The sequence below is a fragment of the Oryctolagus cuniculus genome, chromosome 9, assembly GCF_964237555.1.
Source record: "Oryctolagus cuniculus chromosome 9, mOryCun1.1, whole genome shotgun sequence".
Taxonomy (NCBI): Eukaryota; Metazoa; Chordata; class Mammalia; order Lagomorpha; family Leporidae; genus Oryctolagus; species Oryctolagus cuniculus.
The window spans coordinates 38,773,254-38,796,138 of NC_091440.1; the positions used below are offsets into that span (position 1 = coordinate 38,773,254).

Sequence of the window (22,885 nt, forward strand, 5' to 3'; positions counted from 1 at the left end):
AAATGTGCTTGTAGAATTAAGTATTTCTCATGGAATCTTGATTAAAATATTTCCCTCTGAAGAGTCTTTCATTTGAGTGGCTGTTTGAGAAACTTACTGTATTGGGGGGAAAATGTACACTAGTGGTGTGGTATGTATCTGTTGAAAGTACAAAGATTCTGATGGTGCTTGGATTCACAGCACTGTTTTTGTTTTGTGCTTTCTGGTGTTGGTTTTTCTTTGTTTATTCTGTAACCCCGCTTTTGGATCCTGAGGTAAAGATGTTTGTTCTGCTGTGGTCTGTCGGATCACACTGGTGTCTGGCAAGTGGGGTTTCAGGTGTACCCTAGTGCACATCTCTTGAACCCTTGCATGCCTGTGACAGTCAGCTTTAGGTGTGTACCCCGCTGCACAGCTTCTTTTCCATGTGCTCCATAGTGTGCATGTGATTGGAAAGTGCTGCTTACAGACCTGTCGGACCTCTGGATTCCTTGGACTTTTTACACGAGGTTGGGATCAACCCAAGCGTGTCAGAACTGTTTTACTCTGCCTCTGTTTTATTCTGATGCCAATTTGGGAGAACTGGGAGGTCTAAAATGATTTGGGGTACACACAAAGCCTAGGATAACCTAAGACTGATTATGTTTATGATAGCTTTGCTATCTTCAATACCTTTTCTCTGGGAAAAAAAAAAAAAGACCTAGGTAGGCCTGCTTTTGAGCTCTTGACTTCTGTAAATTGTTTCATAAGCTCTAGGTCTTGCAAACAGAAATTGGTGGTGCTCAGAAGCTTCCAATTGCTTGGACCTGCTTATTAATACTTGTGCTTTCGCTGGCGTCACGGCTCACTAGGCTAATCCTCCACCTTGCGGCGCCGGCACACCGGGTTCTAGTCCCGATCGGGGCGCCGGATTCTGTCCCGGTTGCCCCTCTTCCAGGCCAGCTCTCTGCCGTGGCCCGGGAGTGCAGTGGAGGACGGCCCAAGTGCTTGGGCCCTGCACCTCATGGGAGACCAGGATAAGTACCTGGCTCCCGGCTTCGGATCAGCGCGGTGCGCTGGCCGCAGTGCGCTGGCTGCGGTGGCCATTGGAGGGTGACCCAACGGCAAAAGGAAGACCTTTCTCTCTCTCTCTCTCTCTCTCTCTCTCACTGTCCACTCTGCCTGTCCAAAAATAAAAAAACAAAACAAAACAAAACAAAAACTTGTGTTTTCTCATGGACACCTTACATCTCGGCACTCCTGGTTGCAATTCATGTAGGTATGAAAAAGTATTTAGTAGGTTTCTCTGGAAAGTTCTTTCATAGCTTAGCTCACTTTCCCGTAACCTACTCGTTGAGTGGAAGATTCTGAATGGCATATAGCTAGACGTTAGACAAGTGTCACAGTATTTTAGGAAGGCGATAACTCTGCTTTCAAGTTAGTTTCACTGTTGTTGACTTCACTGGTGGTAAATTATAAAAAACAGGGCCATGAGTAGAACCTCAGACGCTGTTACTGCCTAGCTTACCCTTTGTTATCTTGTGGTCATGTAGCGCATCTTTCCATCTCTCACGGAGGAGTGGGAGATTCTTGCCAGTTGTGTTGGGTGTTTGCGTGTATGAACCAGGGAACTGGACTTGAGCATTTGACTTTTATGTGGTTCTGTTTTTAAAGTTTAGTAGCTTGCAGAAAAATAAGCAGAATGTTTTATGGAGTGATTATGCTTAGGTAAATATGTTAACATTTCTGCTTTTCCTTCACAGCTTAGTTTTTATGTCAAAATATTAAGGTTTGCTCAGTTGATGTTTAATACAAAAAATTTATTGGTGGCATTATTTACTGGTGTCATACACATACTAAATTATAAAGTCAAATTAAGTACTGCAATACAGCAAGACAACTTTTGAAAAGAAAAATTGGTTTCTGAAAACATAGTTGAATGACTTATTCTATTTGTTAGAAGTAGTAAAACTTACTTCTTGAAACTATTTTTAAATGTTTATGTAATTCATTCTAGAATGTTTCTATCAGTCATTTAATTGGAAACAGATTGCAAAGTTATGGTTAGTCCCAGAGTGCTGTGACCTGAAGCCTGTATTGGTTTTTCCCACTAGACATTTTCCAGTGCTCTACAGCTCCAGCACACACCCATGCACATCTGTATTTTTATGATATCTTTTGGCATAACATGACTAGTTTATGCTGTATTTAATTTTATTACATTCTTATATTTAGCGAGTACACCACGTGGCAGTTTTCTTTACCACCAGGAGAAAAATGATGAACTGCAGAATGATATATTTGCCCTTGTTGCCTAGTATTTGAGATCATTAATCAATCTCTTCTATTCTTGGGAAACATTTAAAATTAATGTGGATTAATAGAATTATATTTGAATCTCTGTTATAAGTCTGCTTAAAACATAAAATAGTGTGAGACAGTGATCTGTTTCTTCCAAATTCATAGGATAGCACTTTGTTATTTTTTTCTCTAAAAATCAGTTTTGGTTTTTAAATGTTTTATTAGAGGAAGAGGGAGAGAAAGATCAATCTCCCATCCACAGGTTCACTCCTCACATGCCTGCAACAACCAGGGTTGGTCCGGGCTGAAGCCAGGAGCCGGGACTTAATTCAGATCTCTCTCGTGAGTAACTGGCACCAGCTAGTAAAGCCATCACCTGCTGCCTCCCAGGGTATGCGTTAGAAGGAAGTTGGAATAATGAGCAGAACTGGGACTCAAACTATGGCACTTCAGTATAGGATGGGACATCTCAAGGGACAGTCGCTTAACTTGCAGCACCTGATAACCATTCCTCATTAGGCCTTTTATTGTGTTATTAAAATATTGCAAAGTAATCTTATAGTCCAGTTCTTGATTTTTGTAGTTGGACAACTCTTCGATCTTATTTATCAGCTTGCTGACCTGGACCTTTTCAGAAACCCAGATACCATCCGTCTGACATCCATGTTTTTAGCTTTTGCATTCTGCTAAATGAAGCAATTGCATTGGAAACAAGTCCAGTATTCCTTCCTTTAAGGATTAACTTGTTTTTCTGGGATTAAGATACTGAAGAAGCAACATCTGGTCTTGTCCAAACCTTGCGGATGTATTTTTTCACCAAGAACTGTAGGGTTCCTGCCAGAGACTCAGCCTCCTAAATAACAGCGTTGATGGGGATGCGGGACCACAGTGACTGGGACTTGCAGGAGAGTCCTGTAGAAACCCATTGATCCTGTTCCCTCCTTGAATGACAGACAGTGCGAAGGGCGGTGCCAGTTCTTTTTCCTTTCCTCACCGTCAACCTTTCTGTCTAAGGAGTTCTACATGACTGCGACTAAATTCCTCTACAGTGTTCATCTGGGTCCCTTACTACAACTGTGTGTCCCTCTGAGTGACATTTTCTGGAATGTTGACTATGTATTGAGAATGGGCTTCATTCTTGGAGTAGATGTGGCAAATAGAGCACTTGTTTTGATCGTTCATTGACTTGGCAATAGTGATTACTTTTAAGAACTACCTATTCTTACATATGTCTAAATAGTGTATCCACTATCCTCTGAAAAGACTAAGAAGTGCATTGTTTGAATGTCCTTTTGGTTTTTTAAACTGATTATTTTGGGCTCACACTTTATAGAATATGTTCTTTGCGTTTTAGAATTTGTCATTAAACTTACAGGAGTGTGCTTTTTTTTTTTTTTTTTAATAAGCTTTATTTATTTTTTTGACAGGCAGAGTAGACAGAGAAACAGAGAGAAAAGTCTTCCTTTGCCGTTGGTTCACCCACTAATGGCCGCTGCGGCCGGCGCACCGCACTGATCTGAAGCCAGGAGCCAGGTGCTTCTCCTGGTCTCCCATGCAGGTGCAGGGCCCAAGGACTTGGGCCATCCTCCACTGCACTCCCAGGCCACAGCAGAGAGCTGGCCTGGAAGAGGGGCAACCGGGACAGAATCCGGTGCCCCGACCGGGACTAGAACCCGGTGTGCCTGTGCCGCAGGCGGAGGATTAGCCTATTGAGCCGCGACACCGGCAATGATTTTCCATCTACTATTTCACTCCCCATATGGCTGTGAAAGCCGGGGCTGGGCCAGGCCATAGCCAGGAGCCTGTCTGGGTGTTCCAGATGGGTTCTGGTGCCCAGGCACTTAGGCCATTTTCCACTGCTTTCCCAGGTGCATCAGCAGGAAGCTAGATCGGATGTGGAGCAGCCAGGTTTCCAGGCAGTGTCCTTATGGGATGGTGATAATGCAGGTGGCTGTATAACCTGCTGTACCACGACACCTACCCCTCTGGGCTCTTTCTCTTCATGCCTTCTTCCTTTCTAACTCCTGAAAACCACTGATGATTGTACCATCTCTATAGTTTTGCCTTTTCCAGAAGTTCCAATACCTGAAATCATACAGTATGTCTCCTTTTGGGACTGGCTTCTTTGACTCAGTTTTCCTCTTTGTCTTTTCATGGCTGGATGGCTCATTTCTTCTTCAACCTGAATAAAACTACGTTGTGTCCATGTTTCACAGTTTATTTATTCACTTCTGAAGGGTAGTTTGATTGCTTTCAAGTTTGGCAGTTATGAAAAAACAGTGGCATAATCATTGTGTGGACATATGTTTTCCATTCACTTGGGTAAATTCCAAAGAGCATTGTCATGGATTCCTATGGTAAGAATGTGTTCAGTTTTGTAAGAAACCACGTGATTATCTTCCAAAGTGACTGTTCCACTTTGCTTTCCCACCAGCAGAGTGTGAGTTCCCATAGCTCCACATCTTTGCCCACATTTGATGTGGTCAGCGTTTTGGATTTTGACCATTCTCATGGTGTGTAATGGTCCCCTTGTTTAACTTGTACTTCATCCTAGACCACTTTGATCATCTTTTCACATATTTACTTACCATCTGTATAATTTTTAGTGAAGTGCCCTTTCAAATCTTTTGCCCTTAAATAATGTTTTAGCACAAATTCCATTTATTTTATTAAATGTGAAAATCTGCTTTGTGAAAGATTGTACATTTCACCGTGCAAATGTGGGGTGTGCCCTACAACTTGCTTCTTCAGGAATTTTTTAAATTTATTTGACAGATAGAGTTAGACAATGAGAGAGAAAGAGAGAAAGGTCTTCCTTCCGTTGGTTCACCCCCAAAATGGCTGCTACGGCCAGAGTTATGCCGATCCAAAGCCAGGAGCCAGGTGCTTCCTCCTGGTCTCCCATGCGGGTGCAGGGCCCAAGGACCTGGGCCATCCTCCACTGCCTTCCTGGGCCACAGCAGAGAGCTGGACTGGAAGAGGAGCATCCAGGACTAGAACCCGGCACCTATATGGGATGCCGGCACTGCAGGTGGAGGATTAACGAAGTGAACCATGGCACACACACACACACACACCCCACCCCTCCCGGGAATTTTTAACTGAGTTGTCTCCTCTAAGTCTCTTGCAATTCTTCAATTACAGTTCAGATGTTCCTGCCTGGACCCTGGTTCCTGGGTCCCTGCTCCCATGATTTATGTTTTCCTGTGTTCTCCTGCCTTCCTGTCCCAGTTGGGAGCCGTCTTTGCCTTGTTGTCTTACTTCTCTAACAGATCTAAGGAGAACTGTTGATTTTTCTATTCATTCAGCTTTTGGTTTGTTGTTGGGCTGGAGTGGCGACTTCTAAGCTTCCTACGTGCTGGACAGGAAATCGGAAGCCCCAGAGGTATTTTTAGTTGTTTGAATAATGCATTGTTAGCAGAACCCAATTCTTTTTGTAGCTACTGTCTAGGAATTTTCTCAAATAACATTTCCAGGATTGTTACATAATCTGAGAATGTGGCCTTTAGTGATGAGAGGCCCAGAGGAGAGAGCTCTGCAGAAAGTCTTAATTCTGCTAATTACAAGGTAGTATATTTTGCTTAAAAATCCAATGAATGTCAGTCTTCCTGTCCCTTATACTTGCCTGAACTTGCGTAGAAAAGATTGATTTTCCATTTCACTAACACCTTTTATAATACACTCACTGTCTACTTTGTGTAGTGGAAAAATATAAAGGTATCTGATAGAAACTGATGCTAACTGCTTAACACATGCTACATAATGTAATGTACTTGGTTATGTATTGTCATGGAATGCTCTAGAATATAAAAAAGATTATATCATCCCAAATTAGATAATAAAGCATAACAGATCTCTGTGTATTGAAAATATTGGCCAATGTTAGTTGGTAGCGTACTTCAAACGATATGATGGACTCAGCAGGTTGGTTACACATAAACTGACACAATCCGTTCCTTTCAATTTCACCTGCACAGGTGAAATGTTCAGGTTGCTGTTAGTTACGTTTTAACTGCCGCTTGCATATAAACCCAAGAGTGTGTGTGTGAAGGTGTCCTTTCCTGGTTAGAGCGGAAGTGAATCTTGCACTTCAGAAGCATAAACCTGGTAGGAACTTTCATTGCTCTCCGGATTATTTTTTTTTTTCCCTCAGCCTGCTTGGCTCTTCTCCATCTAGAATTTTGAACTGTCAAGCATTTCTTTTAATTATACAATTAATAGATGAAATCATGAAAAAGTGAGAAAATATGTCAAAACAAAAATGAAAAATAGCACTCTACATCCTTTCGGCTCCCGTTTTGAGTGCATGTCAATTTAGAGCTTCAACTTGCTGTCTCTCAGCTCTCTCTGCCCCCCACCCCCGCATGCATTCCTCCCTTCTTCCTACCACCCCATCTCTCTCTCTCTCTCTCTCCCCCCCCCCCCCATGTAAGCATGGTTATTAAGGTTGTGGGAACGTAATTCATTCTTAATTGTGAGACATGAGCTAGTTTTCAGAGGCTGTCTTGGGACCTTGCTTTTTGCCTGGAATCCGAGATTGCTAGGGTTTTCCCTCTGCTGCTGCCAGCACAGTTTACAGGGACATTTCTCCTCTGATGTGTGTGGCAGCAGGCTGGAAGAGCACACGACGGTGGCAGGACCGTCAGAGGGGCCAGCGAGTAAGGGGCATGGGGATGAAATGCTGCCAGTGACCAGCTGAGCATTCTGGTAGCAAATTCCATGTGCCTGGGAAAGGTTGCTAGCCTGAGAGCCAAGGTTGATGGTGATGTCATTGAAGGGCAGATTCATTAAGCGTAGCCAAGAGCTGGCTTGCTATCTTTCTTTGCTCAGTCTCTCTCTTTCTCTTTTTCTTTCTCTCCCTCCCTTCCTTCCTTCCTTTCTTTTTCTTCCTCCCCTCCCCTCCCCTCCCCTTTCTCCCCTCTCCTCTCCTCCCCTCCCCTCTCCTCTCCTCCCCTCTCCTCTCCTCCCCTCCCTCCCCTCGCCTCCCCTCGCCTCCCCTCTCCTCCCCCTCCCCCCTCTCCTCCCCTCCCCTCTCCCCCCTCTCCTCCCTCCCCTCCTCTCCTCTCGCCTCCCCTCCCCTCCCCTCTCTGTAAAGGAGCTATGGAGTGCACAGAAGCACTGAATGAACATTCTTTAATGGGCTCCACACCCACAGAATGTTGAGTGGGAGATGTTCAGGGGTCAATTGGAGTAAAGCTCTGGAACTTGGGAGAAGGGTGTCGTGATTGGAAACGCACTGTTGGGATGCAGCAGTTGGTTGCCGTGGTCAGGCTGATAGCCGAGAGCCCTGCCCAGTTTGCAGTAGGAGCATAGCGTGACTGTGATTGTGGATAGAGCGTTTCTCCGTTGTTGGGGACTGACTCGTGCACTGAAGACTTCCAGCAGGTCCGTGGCCTTCCTCCAATTTTATGCCATTCGGTCTTCCCTCTCCGCTGTTCCCTCCTCTGTCCCCCTCCTCTCAAGTTGCACACTGATTGGGTGCAGGCTGGAGGAAGAACCAGGTACTCAATCCGGTGGAGACCCACTGAAGTGGTAGTGTAGCGCAGCCCTGGCCAAGAGACACAGAACACAATATATAGATGATCTGCCCCTTCTCCCCGGCGGTTAGTGCTGAGAGTGCTGAGTGTGTGCTCTGGGCTCGGAACACACATTTATTATTAAAAAAAAAATTAAAAAAAAATCTAAAAAAAAACCCTTTAAACCCCCCCCCCCAAAAAAAATTTACAAAAAAAAAATATATGTATATAGATGATCTTCAGTTTTTCAGTGGACACTCACAAAAGCAACTATTTGTGTATTTTTGTAGATATCTAAAGAAAAATTAACCATTTAACTCAATGTAATAAACATATACAACATGTCATTAATTCAAACATAGTGACACATTGTAAATTCTATTTTTCAAGATAAACTTTCCAAGTCCAGTGGGCACTTTACATATAAAACACATACTGAGGAAAGTGTTTTTCCTAAGAGTTAAGATGTAGATCCAGGCACCTGCATCCCATGTTGGAGAGCCTGGGTTCTACTCCAGGCTCCTCTCCCGGCTCCTGATTATTGCTTCCTGCTAATGGAGACTCCTGAAGGCAGCAGTGAGGGCTCACGTCCTCGGGTTCCCGCCACCTCGGTGGGAAACCTGAGTTGAGCTCCCAGCTCCTGGCTGTGGCCTGGCCCATTGCAGGCGTTTGTGGGGTGAACCAGTAGATGGGAGCTCCGTCTCTCTCTCTCTGTTTCTGTGCCTCGAAATAAATACATGAATTTTAAAAAACCCCCATCTAAACTTGGACAAGTAGTCTTGTAGTCTGCACAAATAAGCTGTGTTTACCACTGGAAGACAGTTTGTGGTTTGCTGTTTGTGCTTGTCCTCGGTCTAAACATCGTTCACCAGTAAGATCAGCAGGAGAAGACCCCAAATCAAAAACTGTTTTTTTGCCCTACTTCTCTTATTTTGAAATTTTTTGTCAGATGACACTCTTACTTTTTTCTTCCTTCCTTCCTTCCTTCCTTCCTTCCTTCCTTCCTTCCTTCCTTCCTTTCTCTCTCTCTCTCTCTCTCTCCCCTTCCCTCCCTCTCTCCCTCCCTGCCTTCCTTTTTTTTTTTTTTTTTAAAGGATTTGTTAATTTGTTTGATAGGCACAGTTACACAGAGAGGGAGAGACAGAGAGTATACCTTCCATCAGCTAGTTCACTCCCTAAATGACTGCAACAGCCAGGGCTGGGCCAGGCCAAAGCCAAGAGCTACAAGCTTCATCCGGGTCACCCACATGAGTGCAAGGGCTCAAGGAATTGGGCCGTTTTCTGCTATGTTCCCAGATGCATTGGCAGGGAGCTGGATCAGAAATGGAGCAGCCATGATTCATTTGGCACCCATATGGATGCTGGCACAGGCTGTGTTCCAATCTGCTGCGCCCAAACTCTAGCCCATCTTTGTTTCTTTTTTAAATGTTTGTTTATTATCCTCCTATTGGAACCATAGAGAAAAAGGGAAAGAGATCTTCATCTACTTGTTCCCTGTGGAAATGCCCACAACAGCCAGGCATGGGCCAGACCAAAGTTAGGAGCCTGGAACTGCACTGGAGTCTCCGACTTAGCTGCTGCTTCCTCGACGCATTAGCCAGAGGGTGTGTGGGAAGTGGAGCAGTCGGGCCCTCTGAGAGGGGATGCAGGCATCCCGAGTGGATGGTTTAAATTGCTGTGCCACAACACACGGCCTCCCCCTTTTCTTCAGCAATTTAATTTATATAAGCTGGGTGATTCCTGTTTGTTATTTTCTTTCTCAACAGCCAAGTGGAACAGCCACAAGGATGCAGTGCATTTTTTTTTTTTTTTTTTTGACAGGCAGAGTGGACAGTGAGAGAGAGAGACAGAGAGAAAGGTCTTCCTTTGCCGTTGGTTCACCCTCCAATGGCTGCCGCGGCCGGCATGCTGCGGCTGGCGCACCACACTGATCCGATGGCAGTAGCCAGGTACTTATCCTGGTCTCCCATGGGGTGCAGGGCCCAAGGACTTTGCAGGAGCCAGGTGCTTCTCCTGGTCTCCCATGGGGTGCAGGGCCCAAGTACTCAGGCCATCCTCTACTGCACTCCCTGGCCACAGCAGAGAGCTGGCCTGGAAGAGGGGCAACCGGGACAGAATTCGGCCCCCCGACCGGGACTAGAACCCGTAGTGCCGGCGCCGCAAGGCGGAGGATTAGCCTAGTGAGCCGTGGCGCTGGCACAGTGCATTATATATTACTGAAAATATAACATTCCTATCACAGTAAACCACAAAAAGGTTAATATTTCTGTTCATATTGTGAAAAACTTTGAGCTTGATATGGAATTCTGTTCTCATTTTTGGGAAGAAAAAGTATAAAAACCCCATGCAGCAAATCACATGTAGAGCCAAGAATAAAAACTCAGATCTTCTAGTTCATTGTTGACAGTTAAGTCATCATATTCTTCTGCATAATTAAAATTTCTTACTCTGTGTATTTGTGCATAATTTGGTAGATTTTCACGGTCTAAAATAGGGCTAGAAAGTTGCTAAACTCATACTGAAATCCTCGCATGTTTATTTCAGTTCACATTTCTTGAACTAATGCGAACAGTCACAACCCCTTTCTGGAATCTTCATAGTTATTCATTGGGAAAATTTGGAGATGCCGAAAGGATAGAAGGAATTACAAAACAGCATTCTTCCGTGAGGCTCCTCCTACCTTCTACCTTGCAATGTCTGGCAGTTTCTAAAGGCACTTTTTTTTTTTTTTTAAGATTTATTTATTTATTTGAAAGTTACAGTTACACAGAGAGAGGTCTTCCATCCGCTGGTTCACTCCCCAATTGGCTGCAACTGCCGGAGCTGTGCTGATCTGAAGCCAGGAGCCAGGAACTTCCTCCAAGTCTCCCACACGGGAGCAGGGGCCCAAGGACTTGGGCCCTCCTCTGCCACTTTCCCAGGCCACAGCAGAGAGCTGGATCGGAAGTAGAGTAGCCAGGACTAGAACCTGCACCCATATGGGATGCCGGTGCTTCAGGCCAGGGCGTCAACCTGCTGCTCCACAGCGCCAGCCCCAAGGCACTTTTGATTGTCACAACCAAGGTGATGCTACTGGGACCAGTGGTAGGAACCAGGATGCTTCCCCGGCAGCTCCTGTGGCAAAACTCTCTGGTTGAAATGTCCCCGGTGTTGAAAAGCCATGGTCTGAAAGAATTTCAGAGTTACAGCAATGGATTTCTCAGGCTGGGCACCTTGACTCCCTCTATGAGCAATGTTCATTTAGCTATATTTAATATCAGACAGCAGCAGAAGGTAATAGAAACTTCCTGGGTATCACAAGTTTCTCAGGTTCTATTTTTATGGGTCAGGTTTATTAAGAGGCTGGCAGGAAGTAACAAGGCCTGAGTAAATGCTATGTGGCTATAATTCCTTAATGTAAAAAGCATATTCCAAATTTCTGTCCAGTGGATTTTTGTTATTTTCTGACCTTCTTTATACTATATTTCTGAATTTGAGAAGGACTCAGAAGAGGCAAAAAAAGGACTGCACTGGGGCCAGCTCTGTAGTGTAACGGGTTAAAGCCCCAGCCTGAAGTACCGGCATCCCGTATGGGCGCCGGTTCTAATCCTGGCTGCTCCTCTTCTGATCCAGCTCTCTTCTGTGCCCTGGGAAAGCAGTGGAAGATGGCCCAAGTGCTTGGGCCCCTGCACCCTCATGGGATTCCGGGAGGAAGCTCCTGGCTTCGGATCAGTGCAGCCCCGGCAGTTGCGGCCAATTGGGGAGTGAACCAGCAGATGGAAGACCTCTCTCCCTGTCTCTACCTCTCTCTGTAATTCTGTCTTTCAAATAAATAAAATAAATCTTTAAAAAAAGTACTGCATTTATTTTATTTATAGAAACACACATATCTTACAGAAATCTCAAGAACGGACAGGAGGGTTTGTAAAATGTGGGAAGGAAGAGGTGGGGAAAGACCATCTTCAGCAGGATGATTGCAGATGGGTCATTGTGTGGCGGAGTTAGTACCTCTGGTTTCATGTTGCTCTACCCGCGGGCTAATTTAAAAATTTTAGCAACTTGGATTTATTTTATGTCCCTTATAGATCTTTTTTTTTCCTGAAAATTTGAAAATTTTCCACAGCTCTAATTACAAAGCATTTTGTATGTAACTTCTCTAGTAATGTCTCTAGTAATGGTATGTTGCCGTGTTAAAGACCTGTATTTTAAACAGTGTATATATGTGTATTCATATGAGAGAGACTATACGAATAAGACAGTTTTATTCAGTACTGAATCAGACACAACATTTGATTGCTGGGAATGGTCTTCAGACACTTCATGGTTGTCTTTAGTAGTTGGAAACATGAAATTGTTCTCAATAGGAGGTGCAGGAAGAGGTGAATTGTCTCTCTGTGTAATCAAACTGCATAGTTCATTGCTGTCATTTCTCATGAAAGATACCTAGGAATTATGTGGGTTCATCTTTTAGCAATTTTGCCATCAGGTTTTTCTTTCTTTTTTCTTTTTTTTTTTTTGACAAATCTTACAAGTCCATTCTTGTTATATAATAATTCATAGACTCTTAGCATGTAAAAATTATGAGTGAAAACATCAGATTAGACTTGGGAGGCTTCTGTACCAGATCTGTGAAAACACTGAGGCTGCCCGGGAGGACTGAGGGTGTGGCTGGGACACTGGGCAGGCACTGTGGGAGGCTCCACATGATCAGGGCTCCCTGGTTACCTGGCCAGGGACATTGCTGGGGGATCCGAGCTTATACTGAGGGCTGCACAGATCCTTTGCGTGGTCCTTGTGGCACAGTGGACAAATAATATACTCACTGGGGCTAGCGCCCAGGCACTGTTCTCCTTTGAGAAGAGTTCAGCTCAGTCTATACCAACAGACAAGAAGAAACCTCCCCTCTGATTAAAAAAAAAAAAAAAAGAGGATTTAGCACACCAAATATGGGTGTGTCACCTCAGACACGCCCTTCACCCAGGAGCACTAAACAAAGCCACTGGCCACACCCACCACAGGCCTCTAAATATTCCCTGAAAGAGGACACTCTGCTAATAAGCTGAGTCCAAAGACAGCCACCACCAGAGTGGAAAAAACAAAGAAACCAACTAATATCGCCACAAATGCTGAATAACAAATGTACCGGTTCAAGAAACAAGAATAAGGAAGACAACATGACACTCCCAAAAGAACACAACACTTCAGTACTAGATTGTGAAGATAATGAGATTGAAGAAATGCCAGAAATGGCATTCAAAAAATTGATCATAGGATCATAGGATTACTAAGAAGTAATCAGAAGCAAATGCATGAACTAATGAAATCCATACATGACATGAAAGAAAATTTCTCCCATGAAATTGAGATCTTAAAGAGAAATCAAAATGAAATATTGGAGATGAAGAATTCAATAAAACAAAAAATACAGTGGAAAGCCTTCACAGCAGAATTGTTGAAGCAGAAGAAAGAATATTGGACTTAGAAGAAAAAGCAGAGGAAATTATACAGTAAGACCAAACACAAAAAGAAGAAATTAGAAAACTATAAAACACTGTTGGGAATCTACAGGATACTATCTAACGACCCAGCATACGGGTTCCAGGAGTTCCTGAAATGAGTGGAGAAAGAGAAAGGAATAGAGGCCTTTTTAGTGAAATAATAACAGAAAATTTCTCCAGTTTGTAGAAAGAAAGGGACAGCCAAGTACAGGAAGCACCTAGAACTCCTAATAGACATGACCAGGAAAGATCTTCACTATGACACATTGTAATCAAACTCTCCACAGTAAAACATAAAGAAGAGATTCTAAAATGTGCACAGACGAAACGCCAGGTTATTTTCAGAGGATCTCCAATTAGACTCACAGCAGACTTCTCATCATAACCCCTACAGGCTAGGAGAGAATGGCGAGATATATTCCAAGTTTTAAAAGTAAGCTGTCGTGGCTGGCGCCGTGGCTCACTTGGCTAATCCTCCACCTCTGGCGCTGGCATCCCATATGGGCGTCGGGTTCTAGTCCCGGTTGCCCCTCTTCCAGTCCAACTCTCTCCAGTGGCCTGGGAGTGCAGTGGAGTATGGCCCAAGTGCCTGGGCCCCTGCACCCGCATGGGAGACCAGGAGGAAGTACCTGGCTCCTGGCTTCAGGTCAACGTACTCGGCCGTAGCGGCCATTTGGGGGGGTGAACCAACGGAAGGAAGACCCTTCTCTCTCACACACACACAACTCTGTCAAATAAAAAAAAAAAAAACTAAGCTGTCAACCCGGAATACTATACCCTGCAGAGCTCTCATTTATGAACGAAGGTGAAATAAAGACCTTCCATGACAGAAACTGAAAGAATTTGTCACCATCGTTCAGCCCTGCAGAAGATGCTTAAGGATGTGCTGCACACAGAAACACAGAAACATGGTCATCACTATGGAAGACGGTAAAGGAAGGAGAGCTCCCAGGGAAAGTACAAAGAAATACAAAGTAAAAAATAGGAATATTTATGGAAAAATGGAAGTGCAAAGTAGCTGGCATGAGAATGATAACTACATGATTAGTAATAACTACAAGGGAATGGTTATGGATTCTTAAAGAAAAGGACAGAATTTAGCTCATTTGTGCAGTAGTTGGCACATTTTTCTGACCATGGAGGATAATCTCTACGTCGTTTGTTCTCTTATTCTTCTTAGAGTCATCATAACTAACCAAAATTAACTTTGATTTTTATTTCTCCCTTAAAATTCTTTATTTCCAACTTATTAGGACTTTTTCTTCAGGCTGTGCATATACTAAACAGCCTGTTTTAGAAAGTTAATCCATTTTAGGTTTGATTGAAAAGCCACTCAACATCATTGTAGACAAGAAAAGGCGGAGGTATAGGTCAATAAGTATCTACTTTGTTTCCTACAGAAAATAAATGACTTAATGCTTGATAGTAATCTTCATTCTCTCTAGGCACAAAAGACCAGGGTTGTTACTTCATTGCATGTTCCATTCAGCGTTCTGGCTGGTCTTTTCATTATTTGTACAACTGACTTTTCATAAAGGGAAATGACTGATGAATATGTCAGTCTATAGCACTCAAACTTCTACTTTGGCAAATTGTTTTATCCAATCTTGAGTTCCATTTTTTTTTATCAGTTTAACTTTATTGGTTATATGGTTTGATTCTATTAGCTTAAGAGAAACTTCCCCACTGTGTAACAGATGCAATGTAGACAAAACTGTGTTGAAATTAAACAAGTTACCCAAATATCCTCATTTCCCAGAGTATAGTAAGTCTAGTGAGGGATTTTGGAAAGATTTACCAACTCATAACACCCAAGTGTGTGCAGTTCTTCAGAGTAGGAATGACCGAAATACTTGCCTATTACTTTTTGCCTTAATAAATGGGTGAAAAGTGTTATTTGGAAATTCAGATGTCATTTTAACCATTCTCTGCACAATGAGCTCTAGAAAGAAGTCATATCTGTTGTAATTTCTACAAATGTATTGAGGACTTTGAAAATGCCGTTAATCATTTGGCTTCCCGTTTGCCTTGGGTTGGTTGCCCTTTTGAAAAGCACTCATTTACAGCCTGAATATATGCTTCTGTGTTTCATGGCTAGTTTAACAACTTACAGGAAATATTTCTAAAATATTAGTGTAAGCTGTGTATTGTTGTGGTTAGTTTAGCATTCTATCAGCACAGGAAATAAAATGATCCTTGCTATCATGAAAATGTAAGTCACAGCACCACGCATGGTTTTACTAGTCCTTAAGAGCGACACTGTTCCTTCTGTTTCAGTGTGGGAATTCCTATGGAAGGGTTTTGCTTTCATTGAAGATAAAATATTTTAGAATAATGTATATATGGATCATTGAAAGCATGGTCTAGTGGGACTCAAAATAGCTTTGGCTAATTCTGTTAATAAAATATAACTCATTAATGTGCCATCCATTTTCCCAATCTGCAGAGGAATGAAAGATGAAAGCTGTACAGCTAAAATTGTCAAAGGCTGTGTTTGAACTGGTGTTTAGATTGTACCATTTCAGGTACTTTGGTTATTCATATGTCTCAATAAAATTGACTTTGAAGATATGTAAGCATAGAACAATATTCTTATATATTTAATCTTAGCTATCATAAATGAAAGGTAACACCAAAATGTGTTTATCCTAAGTATAAAATGTAGATGGTGAAGTTACTGTATTACCCAAGTACAAGAAACTATTGTGACAATATTGAATGAAGCCACCAAGGGTACAGATATTTTCAAAACACTGGATAGATGAGATTATCATAGATATTTTTGAATGTTGAATTCGTTATGAGATTGACCTGCTAAATGAATAATAAGCTGTTTGTAGTGGAGAAATGAATAAATTCATCAAGTTAAGTACATATGATAAAAACTTGATATAAAGTTAAGTGGAAAAAAAGAGAAATGGCTTTAAAACCAGACACTTGTAGGCTTACTGTTGTTACTGCCCCAAATGTTGATGCTCACCGGTAACCAGAAGTTTCAAGGTCAAGGCCGAGTTAGTTCAGCCCTGGAAGGAGCTGACACTGAGCTTTCAGATTTCCTCTGTTGGGGCCCTCGATTAAGTGCTCATAGTGTATCCCCATTTTTATATAGAGTGAGTACTGATACAGAGGTAGGTAGGTAGGTAGGTAGGAAGGTAGGTGAGTGAGCGGGTAGGTAGATGCAGTGTTTAATAATATGAGCTTTGAACAGACCCATTGGGTTTGGAACAGAGCTTCCCATCTGAATAATTGTCTAATGCTGGACAGTATATTTCAAATGTGCTTCAGATTCAGATCACAACTAGGAACTCTTGGGTTGCTGTGAGGAGTGAATGTGTATTTGTGTGTGTAACTCTTAGCACATGGCCTGGTCCATAGTAGATATGCAAATATTAGGTATTATGTTTGTTACCAAGGTAATACGAAAAGGATTTTTGTTTCATTCCAATACATGGTTTGTTGCAAACGATCGATAACCCAAATTGTGAACTAAGCATAATTCCACTCTTAGATTTTAAGACTTATTCAGAAAGAGACGAATCCATTGCTTCTCTTGTTACAAGTATTTTAGCACAGGATTTGGAGTTCTTAACCTGTCTGTTAAACTGGCACATCTGTGGTTGGCAGGACTTGAAAAAAAATTGTTATTTTTTGTTATTGTTATGGAAGAGACCAGTCAAGAAAAAGGGGAGATTGACTTTTCTAAGAATTATTTTTTTATGTGAATGCCTGACTTCCCTATAATCTGTTTCTGTCTTTTTTTTTTTTTTTTTTTTTTTTGAGAATAAGGTACCCACAGGCTGATGCTTCTAGCTAGTTTGTTTGCATTATAAACCGTAAGGAAAGTGCCTCAACCAACTTGGTGGAGTGGATCTCAAATTTTTACTCATACGTCCCCTATGTCACTGTAACTTAACAGGTGAATGGGTCAGGGATGATGTGTTTATATTTCTCATCGCCTGTGGCTACTCATGAATATTGAAGATGGATATAGATTTTTGTGCTTTGTACCTATAGAGGCAGAACACATGCCACCCTAAATTTTTGGCTTATGAAAGGAAACCTTGTTTACAAATTCGACTGTAGAATATTTAGTATGTTGACTGACAAGCTCCTTATCCAATTGTGCGAACTGGCTCACAATTGGGAGAAGGAAGAGGAAAAAGACCTTTACTATGGGAGTAGAAGAGCAGATCTAAAAGCTAACCTGGAAGTTTCCCCCATGGAATGCTTTTTGTGAGATACCGTCATGAAGAGTATCCCTTCTCCATGCTGCATGTTCCATTCAGAATATTTTGAGATTTTGGGATGAGTGACCACTGTGCTTATGTACCCTTTGGTGAGGAGGGCTACTATCAACTGGACAGTTCTGTTGTCAAATCTTATTTGGCAAACAGGAAAATCCAGAGGACCATTCTCATTTAGTGCAGATGAATCAATAGCTAGTCAACAAATCCTTTGGTAAATTTTTGCATTAATTGATAAAATTCACTCCTATGATACAAGCAACATGTATACACATTTATAAATATACCATGCATTCATAAATTCTGATGTATCACGATATTTGTTACAAAAAGTATTTAAATATACCATGACACTAAACTTGATGTCTATTTTTTTTTTCTCTTGGGAATCACTCAGCTCTTGAATCCACAGTAAATGTGTTTTGGTTAAATCATAGCAAGATAATTTGACAGCAGTTCCAAATTATTAGGACCTATTATGAATTTAAAGTCTACAGTCACCTGAGAGTGTATGTATCTGATCTTAGCTGAATGAGATAAATCTATTTTGTTGCAGGGATTATATCTTCAGTGCTGTAAGTGTAAATGCACTGTGTAAGAACCATGCACCTGGGACTGGCGCTGTGGCATAGTGGGCTAAGCCTCCACCTATGGTGCCAGCATACCATATGGGCCCCAATTCTAGTCCTGGCTGCTCCTCTTTTGATCCAGCTCTCTGCTATGGCCTGGGAAAGCTGTAGAAGGCCCGAGTCCTTGGGCCCCTGCACTCACATGGGAGACCAGGAAGAAGCACCTGGCTCCTGGCTTCAGATCGGCCCAGCTCTGGGTGTTGTAGTCATTTGGGGAGTCAACCAGCAAATGGAAGACCTTTCTCTGTTTCTCTCCCTCTCTCTGTAATTCTACCTCTCAAATAAATAAATAAAAATCTTAATAAAAGAAATGTGCCTTCCTGGATCGTTTAGAACTTGCTGTGATGTTAGCCCAAATTTATGCCAAACACGTTTAGAATCATGAAAGCACAGATAATTATGTCTCCGATATATTTACAGCATAACTTTTAGGCATAATAGAGATTGAATCTCACTAGTGGAAAGAATTTAATAGTTAATGCTTGACTCCCTGTTACTGTTATTTTGGAGGCTTTTTATGGTTGTGGCTCTGAATAAGTCTGAAAAATCATCAAAAGAAATATTTCTAAGGAAAAGGTGATTACTTGCAAAAAAAACAAGAATATGTTTCCTTTTTGTGCTTTTCCATGCAGACTAACATGGTCGTTTTTCTTTTACACCTGTGAAATTACTCAAGAACAACACCAAAACATTTTTAAGAACATCATGAAAATATAAAGATATTTAAATATGCTACATGGAATGTGGACCCAGCTAGGTGTGATTTATCAGTTTTTAACTTCAAAGACCCTGGTTAGCTTGCATTTTTTTAAACTAATGTTTATCACAGTCAGTGAAGAAAATGGTTATAGAGTATATCAGCTGTAAATTGGCACAAAGCGCTCAAAGGGACATTAGTCTCTGATCAGATTCTAACAGTTCATCAAGGCTGCCTTTGCAGGACCTCTCTTGTTTTTCCTTCCTTGCCCAGGTCTCCCTTATATGGCATCTTCTTCCTTTACATCTGGCAAGACCTCCTCCAGGGTAGGAAGTAACTCATCCTTCATTGTCTGCCAACCCAGCAGCTCAAGTACAGGATGCTTTGTGAAGGTGGATTCATAAGAGCTGCTGTGAGAGGCTGGGACATGGAGGGCTGCCCAGCTGCAGGAAGGGCTTTCCTGAGACTGGGTGGTAGTGAGCCAAGTTGGCTGCTTCCAGCCACCAAAGCAAGCAACACATTAGGATTTCAGATCCATACCCCATGTGTCAGCAACTCACTGGCCTCCATGAAACAATTGCAGATTTGGAACCAATTGACTGGGCTTGCCAGGAGCACCACAGTCCTTTCTGTTCTGAGCTAAGGGATAGGATGCAAAATCCTTAGCAAATAGGGGGAAGTCAGTAGCAAGACAAAATTTTCCGTGTATTTTGGGAATTTGGAAATTACCAAGGAAAGAATAGGACAGTAATTTGTTTTCTTCCTTTAGTTACCTGATAGATGAGATGGTATGGACTTTGAAAATGCTGATTTGTTAACTCTAGAGTAAATCTGTCTTTTCTTCTTGTTAATTTTTTTCAAAGCAAATATTTGTGATAGGAGGCCCTGTAAATTATATTTCTTAGAGTATTTCTCTCAGCAAAGTCAAAACACAGAAGAAATAATTAGAGCTTCACTATACTGCGCTCTTGGTATTTTTGGATAACAAAAATATTTGCAGTTGGTTGAAACATGAGTTGTTTTTATTTAACTGGTAAAAAAAAAACTGTAGGAAAAGCACAAACCTTGAAAGTTTAGAAATTATTTTAACTTTTGTTACAATGTGGGCAGGACATCCAGAAGTTGATTTTTTTGTTCTCTTAAGACTCCTGTAGTGTCATGTGGTTACATTCCATAATGGAGCAAAAATTACCATTCTGAATTAGTCATATCGATTTCTTAGTTTAGTAAGTATATGAAAGTACAGGTGATAGCCTAGACGTGTTACAAAATATGAGCCAGACTTGGGCCTTAAGCAGTCCCTGATGTGTGATGTTCTGATTGCCGTCGTAGGTTACTGACAAGAAAATCCCCGAAGCAGTGCAAATTAGTAGAAATTAACCCTGGTTTAATCTTTTATAACCATTGTTTCAAATTTTATTGAACCACAACATGCGATTTTCCATTCAAAATATGGTAAATTGAGCCAAACATACAACAGAACAGGAAACAAATGATTTGTTGCTTAATAATGACTTCAGTTCCTTCATTTAATCTAAGACTTAGGTTGGCTGTTTTTAAAGTAGATGCTTGGAATTGGTTGATGTATAGGAATTTTTGTTTGATCAGAATTCCCATGATAGAAAAATTGAATGTGTCTAGAAATTATATTATCTGACCTCTAAATTACTTAGGCTTTGAGAGTACATAAATTATTTTTATCTGATTTCCTCCTTTATGAACATCTGTACACAATACAACCTCTAGAAGGAAGAGAGGAACTTGCCTTTTATTTCCTTCCACTATTGTGAAAGTCTGATGAATTGTTCCAGCCCCATATAAATTAATGTAAGGTTTCCATACTGCAGTTTATTACAGTCTGACCTCCAACCCAGAGGTCAGAGAATCAGACTGATTAATTCAACTTCCTGGTCATTATTTCAAATGAAAGTTCAGAGTAGGGGGATAATTGGTTATGCTGATCCTCTCACTTCATTATACTTCTTTGTTAAAAAAAATTAGGTTAGCAGCACCAAGTGTACCACAGTGAAGAAGGTTCTACCAGCTGTCCCCTTCGGAATGCTTAAAAGCGAATCTCTCTTTTTTTATTCTCAGCATATCAACACCTTTGAGAACAGAATGCTAATGCTTGATGGGATGCCGGCAGTCAGAGTCAAAACAGAGCTTCTGGAATCTGAACAAGCGGTAAGCAGAGGTCCCTGGCGATGGTGACGCCCCGCCTCCTTCTTTTCACGCTAGCATCCTGAGGTTTGCAGAACACTGCTCGGTTCCTTGCCTAAGCTGTGCTCTCTCAAGTAAGAAATCACCTGAGATTGTGGCTGATTCTCACCCATCTACAGCCTCAAATATTACTCCCTTGGAAGGGATCGTATCCTCAGATTAGGAAGGCATAGTGAACTCATAAGAGCCATATGGCTACATTTAAATCAGTGAATGTTTCTGAAAAGCTAATAAAAATCCAAAGCAAAGAGGAAGTATTAAAACCTAAGATTGGAATATAACCTCAATGTCAAAATCACTTGGTTTTTCTAGGTTAGGAAATGAGAGTATGGGTAAGGGAATGTTACTGGTTTTTGCACAAATTTTCCTTTGATTTTGTACTTAATCCCCTGCCTTTTTTTTTTTTTAAACTCCATGAGAACTAGGGGATGTCCTCGTTGATGAAATTAAGGTCAGTGGGTTTGAAAAGTGTCTGAAAACCAAGGAAATGTATTTACTGATATATAGCCAAATTAATGGATTAATTTATGGGTATTTAAAATATAAAGACTAACAACAGATCATTCTTAAAGGACATAGAAGATTTTATAATTGTTAACATTGATAATTTCACTAGTTAAAAGCATATGGAGGCTGGCACCGTGGCTCACTTGGCTAATCCTCCGCCTGCGGCGCTGGCACCCCGGGTTCTAGTCCCAGTTGGGGCGCTGGATTCTGTCCTGGTTGCTCCTCTTCCAGGCCAGCTCTCTGCTGTGGCCCGGGAAGGCAGTGTAGGATGGCCCAGGTCCTTGGGCCCTGCACCCGCATGGGAGACCAGGAGGAAGCACCTGGCTCCTGATTTTGGATGGGCACAGTGCGCCGGCTGCAGTGGCCATTTGGATGGTGAACCAGTGGAGGGAAGACCTTTCTCTCTGTCTCTCTCTCTCTAACTCTGCCTGTCAAAAAAAAAAAAAAAAAAAAAAAAAAGCATATGGATAAACATATTGGTTGCAGTAGCTGGCCATTTTATGTTTTTAAATTTTTTTAACTTCAAAGAGAAAGAGGAATATGGAGGGGTGTCATCTGCTGGTTCACTTCCTAAATATTCACAATGGCTCATAGCCAGGATATGGGAACTAAATCCAGGTCTCTGTGTAGGTGGCAGGAACTCAGTTATTTGAACCATCTTTGCCACCTCCCACGGGGAAGCTGGAGTCAGGAGCCGGAGCTGGGAATCAAACCCAGGTTTCCGATGTGGGATGCAGACATCTTAACCACTAGGCTAAATGCCTGCTTTCCAATGGTTGTTTTTTAAATTTACTTACACATTGATTTTATTTGAAAGGCAAAAGTGGAGAGAGGAAGAGACAGGTCTTCCAGCCACTGGTTTACTCCCCAGATGGCTGCAGTGCGGGTGGCAGGGGCCCAAGTATTTGCATTGTTTCCCACCGCTTTCCCAGGTGCCTTAGCAGGGGTCTGGTTCAGAAGCGAAGCAGCTGGCATTGCAGCTGGCATCCGTGTGGGAAGCCACTGTCCTGTGGGCAAGCATACCGTGGCTATATCCAGTATTACATCACCACCACTGAAGCAGCACAGGTGACTGACAAAAGCTCATCAATTGACAATTGAATAAATACATAATTTTGCCTTATATTTCTTATTTAATAAAAAGCATCAAATTTAAAGTCCTTTTTGTTTTGTTTTATTTTATAAGATTTATTTGAAGGCCAGAATTAGAGGAAAAGACAGAGAGAGAGATCTTCTACCTGCTAGTTCACTGCCCAGATGGCCACAGTGGCTGGATGGTCTGGGCCAGGCTATATCCAGGAACCAGGAGCTTCTTGCAGGTCTCCCACATGGGTGC

General features: G+C 42.1%; 1 protein-coding gene across 10 annotated transcripts in view; it reads left to right on the forward strand.

Moving 5' to 3' along the window:
- The window catches only part of KLF12 (KLF transcription factor 12), a 519,070-nt gene that overhangs the window by 210,208 nt on the left and 285,977 nt on the right, over nt 1-22,885 (forward strand). For all 10 annotated transcript variants that reach the window (XM_070048724.1, XM_070048722.1, XM_070048719.1 and 7 more), the window contains one exon: nt 20,917-21,006. In XM_070048724.1, coding sequence (XP_069904825.1) covers nt 20,917-21,006 — 90 coding nt within the window. The remainder of the gene's footprint in view (nt 1-20,916; nt 21,007-22,885) is intronic.